The 16,135-nt window shown below is 38.4% G+C and overlaps 1 protein-coding gene across 4 annotated transcripts in view; it reads left to right on the top strand.

Moving 5' to 3' along the window:
- The window catches only part of aspscr1 (ASPSCR1 tether for SLC2A4, UBX domain containing), a 337,421-nt gene that overhangs the window by 200,049 nt on the left and 121,237 nt on the right, over window positions 1-16,135 (top strand). For all 4 annotated transcript variants that reach the window (XM_072558780.1, XM_072558778.1, XM_072558776.1 and 1 more), the window contains 2 exons: window positions 4,560-4,633; window positions 10,310-10,931. In XM_072558780.1, coding sequence (XP_072414881.1) covers window positions 4,560-4,633; window positions 10,310-10,931 — 696 coding nt within the window. The remainder of the gene's footprint in view (window positions 1-4,559; window positions 4,634-10,309; window positions 10,932-16,135) is intronic.

Genomic DNA, 16,135 nt, shown 5'->3' on the forward strand with positions numbered 1-16,135 from the left:
TGTGAAGATTGTGGAAAGAAACTCAGAATACCTGATCTACTGCCGTGAATTTTTCTGAGCCTGTTCTAGTACAATAAATATGTGATTGTGCTTTGCCGACATAGTGTGGTTCAAATAACTGTAATCTAGTCTTTTCCAGTGGTGTAAAAGAATGCTGCTACAGCTCTCAAATGGTTCAAAGCGCACGGTATCGGAAAACTACTTTCATAGATGTGACACTTGCTATAAAAATGTTGGAATAAAATCAGTGTTATAAAAATATTTTATGTTTTTGCAGCAGTTTGATTTGATCTAAAGCAGTTAAATCTTGCAGGTGCAGTGGCATCAAGCCGGATACCGGACACTGAGTCAGAATAGCAATTTTACCTCCCTGACTATCTTCCCAGTTGACATTGCATGCATGCAGAGTGCCTTGAGTGTGAAAAGGCATTAACATATGTCTAGTTATGGAAGATATTGGTTGTTAACTTTTAAGATAATTGTACAGTGTATTCTGTTAGCCTCAATCTGTCTTTCAGTTTTTATATCTCAAAGCATATTGATTCTTGCTATCCTGTACTGCAGGAGTGATCCCAGGTTAGCTGTGTTCACCAGGAGGAAATAACATACCATGAAGGGTAATTAAATTTCCAAGATCTTTTCACATCCATGACATTGAATTGCCAGTTATGTAAAATGATTTTCTGTGGTTTGTTTTCTCACCATGTGTCTGATAGCAACTTCAAGAACTGTGTAAAGCACAGTCATAATTGACCATTTAAGTCAGACACTGAGAACACTTAGCTTTAATGGAAATTGTTTGAGGCATTAAAAGTAGCTCTCACCACTATTCAGTTCAAAACTGCTGGAGCTGACGCCAGTCTAGCAACCTGAAACTATTGTTCAAGAAACCTTGTTACAGGAGTAGGCAGTGTGTACCACTACTACATCCATGTTATGCTTAGCTTCAGTGAAGCTGCAGTTTTCAGAATCTTACACTTGCTCCTGAAAATGTATGCCATAAGTTGGTAACAGCCAATGTTGTCCAGTACTGGATTTCAACAATCCAGTGATTTATTTTTAAGTTACTCAGTGGCACCAAGAGATTTGTAGTCCAGGATGATGTATAACATGGAGGTCATAATGTTGCGATAAGCCTGCTGTCCTTATCCTTTTCTCTCTAATTGGCTGAGGTTTGAGAGATGATTCTGAAGGAGCTTTGATTAAGTTGTTGCAGTGCATCTTGTGAATCAGGCGTGGCACTGCACTGATGGTTAAGAAGGTTTAAGGTTGCAGATGAGATGCTGATCAAGTGTGCTGTTTTCTTCTGGATGGGGTTCAAGCTTCTGGAGTTGCAGTTTTCCAAGCACTTGGAGTGTATTCCATTGTAGTGTTACGCAGATGATCGAAAGACTTTTAAGAGTGAGGAGGTGAGGCACTTGTCACAGAATACCCAGCCTCTGACCTCTTGCAGCCCCAGTATATATGTGACTGGTTAACTTTAACCAATTAGTTTCAACTCCTTGAACTGCACATCTTTTTAACTGCATTTAAAGTTCTGATTAAAAGTTCAAGACATAATTTTTGGCAAGCCAGAAGCTAATATAGGCAAGTTTAGAAAAGATCTGTTTGCCAAGTAAAACATTTTTCTGGCATTGGTTTAATTCTAACATCTTTGTTGCTCATGATCTTTTAAAGGTATTTTCTATGAATTGATGCTTTGAACTATTTGAGAAGTGTTTTTTTTTACACTTAAAAGGTCCACTTCAGTTATTCTGTAAGCAAATACTGTTTAAGAAGTGCAGAAGTAATTTAGACATGGAAGAATAATCAACCAACTTAAAACAGTAAGCAGTTTAAATGCTTTGGCATTATTCTCCATTTCTGTAATATGTTATTTTGAATGACTGGATTGTGCTGGTGATATTTAATTTGTTTAGACATAAGGACAATTTCTGTCTTTATCCAAGTGTATGTTAACTGTAATAATTGGCTAAGATTTATTTTGTTTGACATCTCTGGATGTTCCAGTCTCCAAAGTTGTAGCTGGTTGCCAATTTGGAAGGTTTAAAAGAGTTCATGTTAACGACAGATAATAAAAGTAATGATCAAAAAAGTGATAAATTTGAAACACTGCGCATGCAGAAGATATAACTCTGGCTATAATAGTAAAATAATGTACAGGAATGGGTCATGCTGCATTGCGAAGCTTTGGTTTGCAGACTGGATAGTTAGATTCTTTCTGAGACCTCTGAGACAGCACTGTAAAACTAATTAGTGTGCTTGAAATAATTGTATACTGTTACATCAAAATATGCCTGCCATTATTTAAATGTTAGTGGTAAATGTTGTAAGTTTGGTTTTAGAGTATGGAAGTTGAAATAAAATTCCTTTTACATTAAACTTGATGAAACCAATTCCAGCTGAGCCATACCGTTTGCAAACTTAGTGTCCTTTTTGACTCAGACCTCAAGCCCTGTTCTTCACCTAGACCAACTACTTGCACCTCGAATAAGACCTATCTGTGCCTCTGTTTCCATCTGCTGAAGCCCTAATCTTTGTTTCTGTTACCTCAAGCCTAAACAATTCCACTGCTATCCTGGCCACCAATTCCATCTTTTCTTTGTAAATGTGAGGTCAACCAAAACTCTATTGCCTCTATCTTAATTCACAGCAAGGTCTGTTCACTGATCACCTTTGTTTTGCTCATTGACTTCTGTTGACTCCAGGTTAAGTAGAGTTTAGAATTTAAAATTCTCTTTCTTGTGTTAAGATCCTTCCATTCCCTCTTCTAAATCTCTAAGCACTAACATGCCTCCAGGGATGCAGTATACCTCCCATTCGGTCATTTGTGTATCCCCAATTTTGTTTGTCCCATATTGATTGCTGTGCCTTCAACTGGTTCCTAAACTCTGGAAATCCCTTTTTAAACCCTTTCAATCTTTTAGTTTCTTCTCCTAAGTTGCTCCTTAAAACCTACCTCAATGTCCAAACCTTTCATGCGGTTCAGAGTTAATTTTTTTCTGATAATTCCTGTGAGAAGTGCCTTCGGATGACTTAACTGCATTAAGATTTTATGTAGCTGCAAGTCATGAATGTTTGGCCTACAGGTGAATCCTAGGCATTAAATATTTGTAAAAGGGCTTCTTAGCTTGCAAAAGAATTTTGTCAAAAAGTAACACAAAGGCATTGTCTGATATGAAGTCCTGAATGCAACATTATTTTATAGCCAATTGACACTTTGGTCTAAATGACTTGAATGTAGTGTTGAGCTTCAACAAAGCGCAATATTAGAAGCATGCAATTCTGCTGTGCAACAAGAAATTTGAGCATTTCTTGAGTATGAAATATTTGCTATTTTAATTTTAACCAGTTTAAAATGTAACCAGACCAGCACGTCTGCTAAAATAGAAGGGGAGGAATTTTATGTGTAGGCTAGTTGAATGTTGGCACAATTAACATACAGTGCAGGTTCAAATCTTTCGTATTACCCTAATTCAGATTTATTATCTTTAAAAATATAAACATTTTTAGTGTTTCTACATCAATTCAGCATACCATCCGGTAAAAACTTGATACCAAAAACTCAAAACAGAATTCAGAAGTTTTCAAGTTTATAAATTTTCAGGAGCATGAGATCTAGTCTTGGAACTTTTGTTTTTGAGATGAAGAATGGTGCCAGGCCAGAGATTCATTAGCTGATTGTAAGGAATCCAAATAGAAAATAATTACCTAGTTGTGCCCAAGGTTTAGAATTTCCCATTGCTATGCACTAAACTGGCTTGAAAATGTTGTAATGATAATTTGCAAAGGGACAAAAATATTAGAACAGTGGAATAAAATATACATTTCAAAGGCTGTGAATAAGGTGGAAAGTATGGTAGGAGCTCACATAGCATTCTGTAATCTTGTTTACTTTGGCCTTTATGGCACAGTATCTGTTCCATTTTCGTAGCTGGGAAATGCAGATTGGATTAACTTCTGCCTCCATTTGGTAGACACAACTTGAGTATTGCTGAATAACGATTGCTATCCTACATTCGTTAGGACAGAATCACAAGAATGCCAAATTTGAAAGGGAACAACAATTTATATTGAATGAGAAAAAGAGTTGTTAGGTGGACTACAGCAGACGTGCCCTGGAAATTCTTGTGTTTCTGTCTTGCAGAGTGTAATAAGAAAAGCTTTGTTTTTTTTATATTAAATTCTTGTACTGTTAGGATGAGTATCTGAGTACTCAGCAAAGCACGCACGTACTTTGGAAATACTTCTTCTTTATTTTACTGCAGCGTTTCTCAAACCATCTAGGTTGCATGATCACTTTTCAATTGGATTCGTAATAATGCATCCCCATCTAAATTATAATACTGTGTCATTCTTGTAATGAAAGCATGTAAGGTTGAGTGTGTCTATTGCTCATTGCAGTCTCTTTTCTATGAATTTAAAACAGAAAAAATTATCTTGTGATTTTAAACTGCATCTGGTTGAATCCATGTTTTATCTGCAAGAATTTATATTGATTCAATGGAGGTAATTTTACATTTTTGATGCATGTTCTTTCACTTTATGGTCTGTTTCAGATAGCTGGAGAATCTGCACTAAAGGCAACTACTCTAAAATCACTTGGACTTACTGATGGTAGTGCCATCATTAGGTAAGAAGCCAACCATATTTGAGCAGATATATTTTGGTAAAAATTGTTGGTGTTAAAGCAATGATCTCCAGTTCTGTGATTTAGCAGGAATAATCATATTAAGTAGATGATCATAATTGGTAATCTAAATGTAACAAGATTTTTGGCCTTGCCAAACAAGTCTTAAAAACTGTTTAGGGTGGGAGAGAGGAGCACCACTAATCTGAAAGAAAATGCTGGTAGTGTACTGCAGACTTGGTTGAAAAAGAGAACAAGCAAGTTCATGTTTCAGGTGGAGACATTTCAGTAGATATCAGTTTGATTTGGGATCTTTAACTGAAACATTAGCTTGTATTTTCTTCTTTCAGACTGACGTTCTATTTTCATAACAGTTTCTGTTATGGAAAAAGGCCCATTTTCTGCTGCTTGTATGTGAAATATTATGCAAGCAAAGTTTTCTAGAAAAATGTGCTCATAATTAAAATTATTCTTTGTGAGATTTTAACATATTATGAGGAGGAATATTTTTAGAAATTTAAATTGTGTGACGTAGTTAACAATTAACTTGCCTGATTGATGGCAGTTATGATACCTAATTAGACACATCCTAAATTATTGAAATGCGATGACTTGGATTATCTTTTTGAAGAGTTGGCTGTTACAGTCAATGTTTTTGTGCAATCATGGATAGCTGGAGTGATTAATGGCACTCACTAAAGATCAAAATGAGGCAAGGTAATCTTTGATTGCTGAAGGTTGTTGTGAAGCTGAAAGAAAAACACACTTCTAAGTGAAACAGCATGCAGTTCTGTAACATTGGATGGGGGCAGGGTGGGGCTGCAAAACTTGCTCTTATATGAAATTTGTTCTTACATGACTTTCTTTTAATTAAATTAATCTGTTCTAGAAAATAGGCAGCATATGTTTTTGTGTAATCCATATTTCATTTCTTCATATGGTATATGGTTTTTACTAAAACAGATACCTGACAACTATTGGGTGGACTGTATACTTCAGAGGACAGGTGGAATGTAATTCAATGTTCAGAACAAATTCCGTGAAGCATAGTATTTTATATTCTGTCATATTTGTATGGTTAAATGCCATTTCTGAAAATTAGGTTTTGTGATTCTATTGTAATATGTTGAACCAAATTTCACAATTAATGAGCCATTGCATTTTAAAATTTGTTCTTGGAATCGAAGTGAACTGTTATGAATGTATTTATTACCCATTCTTAGTAGCATCCAGAAAGTGATGATAGGCCACCTCCTTGAACTGCTCATATTTCACAGCAGTTATTTACAACCAAATATCTTGCCAGTCACTTCAAACAGTATCAAGTCATCAACGTGGTGTGAACTGTTCACGTATTTGCTGAGTCTGCATAGTATCCATTTAAAATTTCCATAGAAACCTGGTAGCTTGATGCAGTTTTTCTAAGCAATGACCGCAAATCACCAGATCTATTGAACTAACTTTCATAACTTAGATTATTAGGGTTTGACTGCTAGATTGAGAGTCCACTACCATAACCCTAAAACATTACCACTATCAATTTGATTTTGCTAATTGATGTTTAGAAGCAGAACGAGACCTTATAATCTGGGTGAACTAAACTTCATAATCACGAGTTCTAAAACCAGATCCTTTTATTATTTTACTGCAAATATAATAACACAATGCACTTATAATACATAAGTTGTTTCAAACTATTTGTTTGCTTTGGAAGTAAGGTATTAAACTTGAAATCCGTAGTTTTTTGTATGGTGTTGATGGTTCTGTCCTGCACTCCAGTGGGGTGATACATGATTTCTTTTAGTTACCTTTGTCATTTTATCTCTTTACATGTATATTCACTTGATGTTGGTTGTGGGTGAATATTTATTTACTCACCTCCTTTCTCTCGTGTTGTATGCTTTTGTTTTCCTTTCAGAAATGTGATAGTGCCTACAAGCAATGGTATAGTATTTATTCAGTCTTTATGGAGGACTCATGCTGTTGTTTTATCTCCTTTATAATGCAGCATCTCATCTCTTCTTTGCACAAATTGATACTGTGATTCATTCTCTGTATATTACTGCATTTTTTTCTCTTCAGTTGTATCAAGGTGGATCTTGGTTATTGTGCAATATTTGTCACTTCATGTTGTCTTTCGGATTGCTTTTACCTGTAATTATGTCATTAAATTGTGTTGCTGTACAGCCCATTTTGCATATGCACTTAACTTTTAACCTAGTAATTGAATAGCGTCAAAAAACATTGTTTTTGCCCTTTTCCCTTTTACATGAAGAATTGATTTGTATTGGAAAAAATTCTTGGATGGCATTCTAAATGCTCTTGATGTTGCTCAAAAATATGGCTGATCTACAAATTCACGAAGACCAGTTAGAACCTGAGACTGCAGTACCTCATTGTGACAGCCCTTCAAATGTAGCAATCTTGATCTGCCTGTTTATTTTGAGGAAGTTAATGGCCCTAACATTGTGTTCCTTTTTTCTATTCTAGTTTGTCAATATATTTCTGTCTTGGCAAAAGTCAATGGTTATGTAGACTAAGTCAATGCTGATTTAGACTTAAGTTGTTCTTGGATTGGCAGCTCAGTGCTGTGCTTTTCTTCACCTTTCTCTCCAACATTTCTTGATGATTCCTCAAAGGAGCGGTGAAGAGAAATAACCCCCTCCTAAAGCAGGCATTCCTTTGACTGATAAAATAATCAATTGTAACTTTAGATCTCAAAGAAAAGGCATTAAATGCTAACTAATGTAAGTCAGTGTTGGCTGAATAAAGCAAACGTGAAATACAGTAAGTAGAGAAATTGTGCACCAACACCTTTATTTCTTGCATTTTGTTGAATGGTGAAATAATTAATTTTATAATTACCTGTGTAAATACTTTATTTTGTGCACACCTTAAAAAGGAGCACAGGTTCAAGGATAACATGGAAGAAATAATTTTGCTGTATTTATTGTGGTTCTGTTCGCCGAGCTGGGAATTTGTCTTGCAAACGTTTCGTCCCCTGTCTAGGTGACATCGTCAGTGCTTGGGAGCCTCCTGTGAACCGCTTCTGTGCTGTTTCCTCCGGCATTTATAGTGGCCTGTCTCTGTCGCTTCCGGTTGTCAGTTCGAGCTGTCCGCTGTAGTGGCCGGTATATTGGGTCCAGGTCGATGTGTTTGTTGATAGAGTCTGTGGATGAGTGCCATGCCTCTAGGAATTCCCTGGCTGTTCTCTGTTTGGTTTGCCCTATAATGGTAGTGTTGTCCCAGTCGAATTCATGTTGCTTGTCGTCTGTGTGTGTGGCTACTAACGATAGCTGGTCGTGTCGTTTCGTGGCTAGTTGGTGTTAGTGTATACGGATCGTTAACTGTCTTCCTGTTTGTCCGATGTAGTGTTTTGTGCAGTCCTTGCATGGGATTTTATACACTACATTAGTTTTGCTCATGTTGGGTATCGGGTCCTTCGTTCTGGTGAGTTGTTGTCTGAGCGTGGCTGTTGGTTTGTGTGCTGTTATGAGTCCTAGTGGTCGCAGTAGTCTGGCTGTCAGTTCAGAAATGCTCCTGATGTATGGTAATGTGGCTAGTCCTTTGGGTTGCGGCATGTCCTCGTTCCGTTGACTCTCCCTTAGGCATCTGTTGATGAAATTGCGAGGGTATCCGTTTTTGGCGAATACTTTGTATAGGTGTTCCTCTTCCTCTTTTTGTAGTTCTGGTGTGCTGCAGTGTGTTGTGGCCCTTTTGAATAGTGTCCTGATGCAACTTCGTTTGTGTGTGTTGGGGTGGTTGCTTTCATAGTTTAGGACTTGGTCTGTGTGTGTGGCTTTCCTGTAAACCTTTGTGGTGAATTCTCCGTTCGGTGTTCTCTGTACCATCACGTCTAGGAATGGGAGTTGGTTGTCCTTTTCTTCCTCTCTAGTGAATCAGATTTCTGTGAGTGTGGCGTTGATGATATGGTGTGTGTTCTCTATTTCTGTGTTTTTAATTATTACAAAGGTGTCATCCACGTATCTGACCCAGAGTTTGGGTTGAATTTGTGGTAAGACTGTTTGTTCTAACCTTTGCATTACTGCTTCTGCTATGAGTCCAGAGATCGGTGAGCCCATGGGTGTTCCGTTGATTTGTTCGTATATTTGGTTGTTGAATGCGAAGTGTGTTGTGAGGCACAAGTCCAGTAGTTTAAGTATGCCGTCTTTGTTGATAGGTTCAACGTCCTGTTGTCTGTTATGTCTGTCCAGCAAGTTGGCTATTGTTTCTTTGGCTAGCCAAATTCAAATCTCTATGAAATTGATTTTGATAGTAGCAAGGCATAAAAGGGCATTGGGGAGGCAGGTAAGAAAAGTAAACCCAAGAATCACAAATGTTTTGGAAATAAATTGAAGCTTTCATATATGTGCATTAATGCTTCAACCTTGTGTACTATTTGGGAATATGAATTGCGAACATTGTTTTTATATACATGATTCATAATATTAATTAAATTAAAAATGAACATGGTTACAACAATATATTTTGTTGTGCAATCAGCTCTACCAAAGTTGCTTTGTTCCATTGCAGCAATGCACAATAGTGTATTGCCCTATTCTACAGTTGTACGCAGTACTGATTGCTGAACTTTAAAAGGATTCATGACAAGCCTGTCCTGCCCTAACATTCAGCAAAAACACGGTTGATCTGCCCCAGACATCAATTTTTTTTGTGCCAGTTCAAATAGCTATCCTCTCCCCAGTATCTCAAAATTCTATCTGCCTCTTCTTTAAATACTTGCAATTATCTCGCTTCCACAACTCTTTGGAGTAGAGAATTCCAGACATTCATCAGTGTCTGGGAGAAGTTCTTTTGCATCTCTGTGTTAGGTGAGTGACCTTTAGATGAGCCAAAAATTATACATGCTACTCTGGGTGTAGCCTTACCAACATTGGGTATAATTGCAACAAGACTTTCATATCTTTAATCTCTAAATACCAAGCAATAAAGGGCAAAATTTGATTGTTTTCTTAATAGTTGTTGCACCTGCATGCAACCTTAGTGTTTCATGCACAAGAACACCCAGATCCTTCTGCATTGCACTTTTTTGAGTCGCTTTTTAAATAATAGTTAATCTTTTGATTCTTCTACTAATAATGCCAACAAAACAGTATGGTTGAGGACGTGGTTGAATGAAATAAATAACTCTGCTTCCAAAAAACACATTGCTTCCAGACTTTTGAGTTGGTCTCCATTTTCTGGTCTCATTTGTATAAGCCGATTTTAAGAATGTTTGTTAGTTCAGTTGGTTGCATGGCTGGTTTGTGATGCAGAGTGTTGTGAACAGCATGAGCTCAATTCCTGCACTGGATGGACTCTCCTTCTCAAAACTCCCTTTCCTGGAGGCATAGTGACCTTCAGCTTAAACCCCTACCAAGTGTATCTCATGAGAGAGCAGCCCTATGGTCCCTCTGGTACTATGGCAACTTTACCTCATTTATACATCCAGAGATAGTAAACTTTTGTATATTCATACACCACTGTTATTTTAGATTAGCTAGCAATCTCAGCTAAGCAGTCCTGTTTCAAACACCTTGATGCTTGATGTTTTGAAAGTGGTATTGTTTGCATTGTGACAATAGCTAAACCAGAACTTGCCTGACTCTTGCCTGACTACTCCATTTGTATGGTTCTGTGATTTATTTTTTGATAATTCTGTATCATTATTTCACACAGATATGTTTTGAAGAGATCCAATGTGGATGCACAAAATGGAGCAATGGATTTGGCTTCAATTTCTGACAAACAGCCAGTGAACAAATCTGAATCAAAAACTGTGCTGATCGAGGTTGTTGATGGCTCTGCGACTGAACCAGGCTCTGTTTGTTCTGTCGATGATTCTAGTCCTAATGGGTTGAGCACAGAGATTAATTTGCACAGAACTGTGGAGGAGTTTGCACAGAAGGAAGTGCCATCAATGGACTTGACACAAGAACGAAGCAAAGACAGTACAGATCCTTTTCAGAAGAAAGATGAAGACAAATTGTCACCTGAACAGATCAGCTCTGAATCATCAGAAAATCCACGTGATGGTTCAGCACAGCTTCTTGCTCCTGATTCAAGTCCTCCCTCAGAATATTCTGATGTTTCAGACTGCATTGCCTCATCCACCAAAAACAATGAAAGTCCTGAACTTTCCTCCTTTCCAACAGGAAGTCAAGATCTGAACAACTCAGGAATGGATCGTAATCCATTTATCCTTGATGAACCATCAAAGGCAACAGCACACTCTTCTACTTCAGCTGGTCCACCACATCCAAAGAAATCAAAAACTGTTCCTCAGCAGTCACCTTTAAAGGTAAGAAATTAGATATTCGTTTAATTTGGGGGAAAAAAACGTCCATTGCTGATGCAACAAATGCAAGAAAGCTCAATTTGCATTTATTCCAAAATTTGTAGTAACAGGCCACGCAGTTATGTCAACACTTTAGGTGTTTGCACTTCTGCCAGGATCTTATGTTACCGTACAAGTATGAAAGCCTTTAATTCCAATCGTGGTGACTTTTTTTTTCTCCCCCTCTTTGCAGATAGAATCTAACTGTGGTATAATCGTCATGTAGCAATTTAAAACACAGTGCTTTTTATTTTTGGCATTCCTAGCCTTTCCTTCCTCTACTAATCCTAGGCTTTTAAGATCCACGTTTCATTTTACTTAGTCACTTCCTTTTGACTCGCCTTGTCTGACTTTAGATCTTCTTGATGCTGAATTACATGGTGAAAGTCGAATATTCCTCCTTCGATGTTTACTCCAAACCACACTCAGACTTCTTACTGTCATGGCTGGCAGTACTTTAGGAATTCGATAAGCTTCCAGTTACAAACTAGAATGTTCACTTCCTTAACTTTGTAATCACATTGTATTGATACTATGGCAAACAAATGTTGGGGGTGGCTTGTAAAATATCTTAGAAGTGTGTGAATATTTAATTGAAATTTGCCTGCTTGTCACCTTTGGCAGTCTATACTGACTACTGATGGAATGTAAAGCCTTTGTCTGGCAAGCTGCAAATCAGACCTTTTGCTTCTGAATTTCATGTACTCCCAAACCCAGAACTTGATGATGTTGGCCTGATCCATGCCAGAAGGTAAAATGTAAGAAATATTACTACACAGTATTTGGATTGAAGTAGTGTCATTAGGATTGTTAATATTTAAGGTTGCCGTAGATTGGCAATGTTAAATTGCCCCGTAGTATGCAGATTAGTTGGGTTATCTATGGTAAATGTGGGATTTCGGGGATAGGAGGGGATGCTGTTGGAGGTTTGGCACAGACCTGATGGGCTAATGGTCTCTATCTGGCTTGCAGCAATTCTATAATGTTTACTGACTGGAATGCTACTATCAACTGTGGCTGCTGGAATATGAGCTGGGCTTCACAAAACCTCTGTTGATCCGTTGCCTTATGGACACAGGCATAAACCTGTCCTAGTTAAAACTTGGGAAGTAGATGTGTAACATATTATTTTGATTTGGAAGGAGTGGTAATTTCACTTATCAGAAGAGTGCTTATTTTTGACACTAGGATCTGAACTTTCCCACTTTTATTCCTGCAGTCTTTGAAAGTCCGCCTTTGGTCACCAGTCTTTTACAGCACAGCTGCAGGGTTTCTGGTACAATCTTCTGGAAGGCATCCAATGTAGACTTTTCCCTTTAGCTTCAAGCTAAACACATCCCCCATTAGATTATCTCTTTTCCAATTTTGTTTTTTGTTGAATTCTAGTTCCCAGTTTTGGACTGCATTTTGGACAATAAATCTAGCATCTACTCTACCTGAGGTGTGGACCTGATTCTTATATTTGACTTCTAAGAAGCTTCAAGGTGCACAAGTCAAAAATGTTTGAACCAACCTGTTGAGACGTTGTGGCACACCACTGGGGCAAGTGTGACTTGGAACACTGATATCGTTTAGCTGCTTCTCTCAATCCAGGCTTGCCTGCTGGTCATGCTTCAACTGAATTTGCAGAGATACCTCAAAGTAAAGAATTTCACTGAGACTCTACACCTCTCCATTGACAAGGTGACACGCATGACCTGTTCCAAGGTAGAAATGAAAATTAACTACTTTTTAATTCAAAAGCTTTCTTTAATTCTGGAAAAGCATATGAATAATTTTTATGAGAATTACTGCAGAGGTCATCCCTCCTATTCTTTAGCTTGGTAAATCTGTTTTATGTTACCTTTCTTAACCAACTCAGCCCCAACATTTAGTTATAATAAGCTCAACTTAAAGTTTTTGCTTTGTATTACTTCAGGATTATTACCAGTTTCTCAACCAAATACTGCCATTTTTCTAAGGTAGAACATTTCACTCTTAAATGTAAAAGTTCTTAAATGAATTATGAACTGGCCATTTGCAAGAATCTGCATTGACTTCACTTTATTGCTGGTTCGGAGCATACGCGAACTATCTCCTGGAAAAATGAGTTTGTAACAGGCCAGCATTTCTGACCATCGTGATGTATTCCACATCCCCCAGTCTCTAGCTGCACTGCTGTGATTCTATGATGTTTACTGATTAGAATGCTACCATCAACTATGGCTGCTGGAATATGAATTGGGCTTCACAAAATCTCTGACTTTCTTGGAGAGTATTGATCCATTGTCTCGTGGACACAAGCATAAATCTGTCCCAATTAAAACTTAGGGAGTAGATGTGTAACTGGTCCATAAAGGATGTTACTTTGATGTGGAAGGAGTGGTGATTTCACCTTGGAAGAGTGGTAAAATCATCCTCCAGCTGCCCCTGTGTGAAATGAGATTTTTCCATCCTCCACTTTACTGATATTACACCTTGTTGAACACAAAATTTGCTGAAAAGAATGTAATTGTCAGTTTGGCACACTTTATTTCTGTGTTGAAAGAAGAACCATCCTGTCTTTGATTTTGTTTTACCATTTCTTGGGCACATGAGCTATAGATAACGTTGAGTTAGAGTCTATTCCAGGTATCAGCCTATGTTTTTCTGAACCATTCACTTGGAGCTGTGAGTTCTGTTAACCCAATCTCTTGCCTCTTTTATTTTGGTCGCTATGCTTCCAATGTGTAAGTAGCTTATGTCCTCTCTTCACGGTCTTGGCAGATTGGGGTAGAAATTGGGCATTGTCAGTTTTTTGTGCAGTAGTCTATCTTAAAGCTTAGTGTTAATTGCCAAGAAGCAAAAATGGCCCTTAGTTGAGTGATATGCTCTTCTTGTTGGATGTGGGAGTTGAGGGAGAGTTAACATGTTACTGAGGATTATATCTGTAATAAATGCCATTGGTTGCAAATCCTTTCAGATTGAATGGATCGGTTGGAGTGACAGTTAGAGGCCTCGAGGAATTTACAAGACCAAGGCGATGTTTTGCAAGGCAGTTAAAGGAAGGGAAAAAAGTCGCAGATAGTCACATAGATGGGTTAACTCCATGAAAGGTAAGCGAGGTAGGCAGGTAGTGCAGGAGTCTTCTGTGGCTATCTCCATTTCAAACATGTATGCTGCTTTAGAAAATGTACGGGTAATGGATTCTCAGGGGAATGTAGCATGAACACCCGAGTTTCTGGTGTTAAGACTGACTCTAATGCAATGAGGGGTACGTTGGGTTCCAAGAGACCGATTGTGTTAGGGGACTCTCTAGTCCGAGGCATAGACAGACGTTTCTGTGGCCAGCAGCAAAAAATCAGAATGGTTCTTTGTCTTCCTGGTGCCAGGATCAAGGATGTCTCAGAGAGGGTGCAGAATGTTCTCAAGAGGAAGAGGGGCCAACAGGAGGTAATTGTACAAGTTGGAACCAACGATATAGGAAGGGAAAAGGATGAGATTCTGAATGGAGAGTATAGAGGGTTAGGCAGGAATTTAAAAAGGAGGTCTCGAGAGTGGTGATATCTGGATTACTCCAGGTGCTATAAGCTCGTGAGGGTAGGAATAGCAGGAGAGAGCAAATGAATGCATGGCTGAGGAGCTGGTGTATGGGAGATGGATTGGAATGGCAATATACTGGCAGGAAGGTGCTCAGGAGGATTTAAATTACTACGGTTGGGGTGGGGGTGAGACCCAGGGAGATAGTGAGTAAAGAGATCAATCTGAGACTGGTACAGTTAAGAAAAGAAAGCAAGTCAAACATTCAGGGCAGGCAGGGACAAAGCAGAGAACAAGGTAGGACTGATAAATTAATCTGTATTTATTTCAATGCAGGAGGCCTAACAGGGAAGGCAGATGAACTCAGGGCATGGTTAGGAACATGGGACTGGGATATCCTAGCAATTACAGAAACATGGCTCAGGGATGGACAGGACTGGCAGCTGAATGTTCCAGAATACAAATGCTACAGGAAGGACAGAAAGGGAGGCAACAGAGGAGGGGGATTTGCGTTTTTGATAAGACATAGCATTACAGCTGTATTGAGGGAGGATATTCTCAGAAATACATACAACAAAGTTATTTGGGTTGAACTGAGAAATAAGAAAGCGATGGTCACCTTATTGGGATTGTATTAAAGACCCCCTAATAGTCAGAGGGAAATTGAGAAACAAATTTGTAAGTAGATCTCAGTCATCTGTAAGAATAATAGAGTGGTTATGGTAGGGAATTTTAGCTTTCCAAACATAGACTGGGACTGCCATAGTGTTAAGAGTTTAGATGGAGAGGAATGTAAGTGTGTACAAGAACATTTTCTGATTCGGTATGTAGGTGTACCTTCTAGAGAAGGTGCAAAACTTGACTTACTCTTGGGAAATAAGGCAGGGCAGGTGACTGAGGTATCAGTGGGGGAGCACTTTGGGGCCAGCCACCATAATACTAATAGTTTTAAAATAGTGATCGAAAAGAATAGACCTTTGATGGTATCAGGCAAGAACTTTCAAAAGCTGATTGGGGGCAGATGTTCGCAGGTAAAGGGACAGCTGGAAAATGGGAAGCCTGCAGAAATGAGATAACGAGAGTTCGGAGACAGTATTAGGGTGTTAGGGTGAAAGGAAAGGCTGGTATGTGGAGGGACCGCTGAATGACAAAATAAATTGAGATTTGTTCAGAAAAAGGAAGCATATGTCAGGTATAGACAGAATGGATAGAGTGAATCCTTAAAAGAATATAAAGGTTGGAGGAGTATACTTAAGAGGGAAATCAGGAGGGCAAAAATGGGACATGAGATAGCCTTGGCAGATAGAGTTAAGGGGAATCCAAAGGGTTTTTACGAATACATTAAGGACAAAAGGATAACTATGTTGAACACCTTACTGAGGTCCATATGAGTTACATCTACCGCACTGCCCTCATCAATCCTCTTTGTTACTTCAAAAAACTCAATCAAGTTTGAGAGACATGATTTCCCATGCACAAAACTATGTTGATTACCCCTAATCAGAGAATAGGGCCTCTCAAAGATCAGTAAGGTTGCCTTTGTGTAGAGCCGCAGAAGATGGGGAGATACTAAACAAGTATTTTGCTTCTGAGTTTACTGTGGAAAAGGACATGGAAGATATGGAATGTAGGGAAATAGATGGTGATATCTTGAAAAATGTCCATGTTAC

This window comes from Chiloscyllium punctatum, chromosome 39 (assembly GCF_047496795.1).
Source record: "Chiloscyllium punctatum isolate Juve2018m chromosome 39, sChiPun1.3, whole genome shotgun sequence".
In the NCBI taxonomy this organism is placed as follows: Eukaryota; Metazoa; Chordata; class Chondrichthyes; order Orectolobiformes; family Hemiscylliidae; genus Chiloscyllium; species Chiloscyllium punctatum.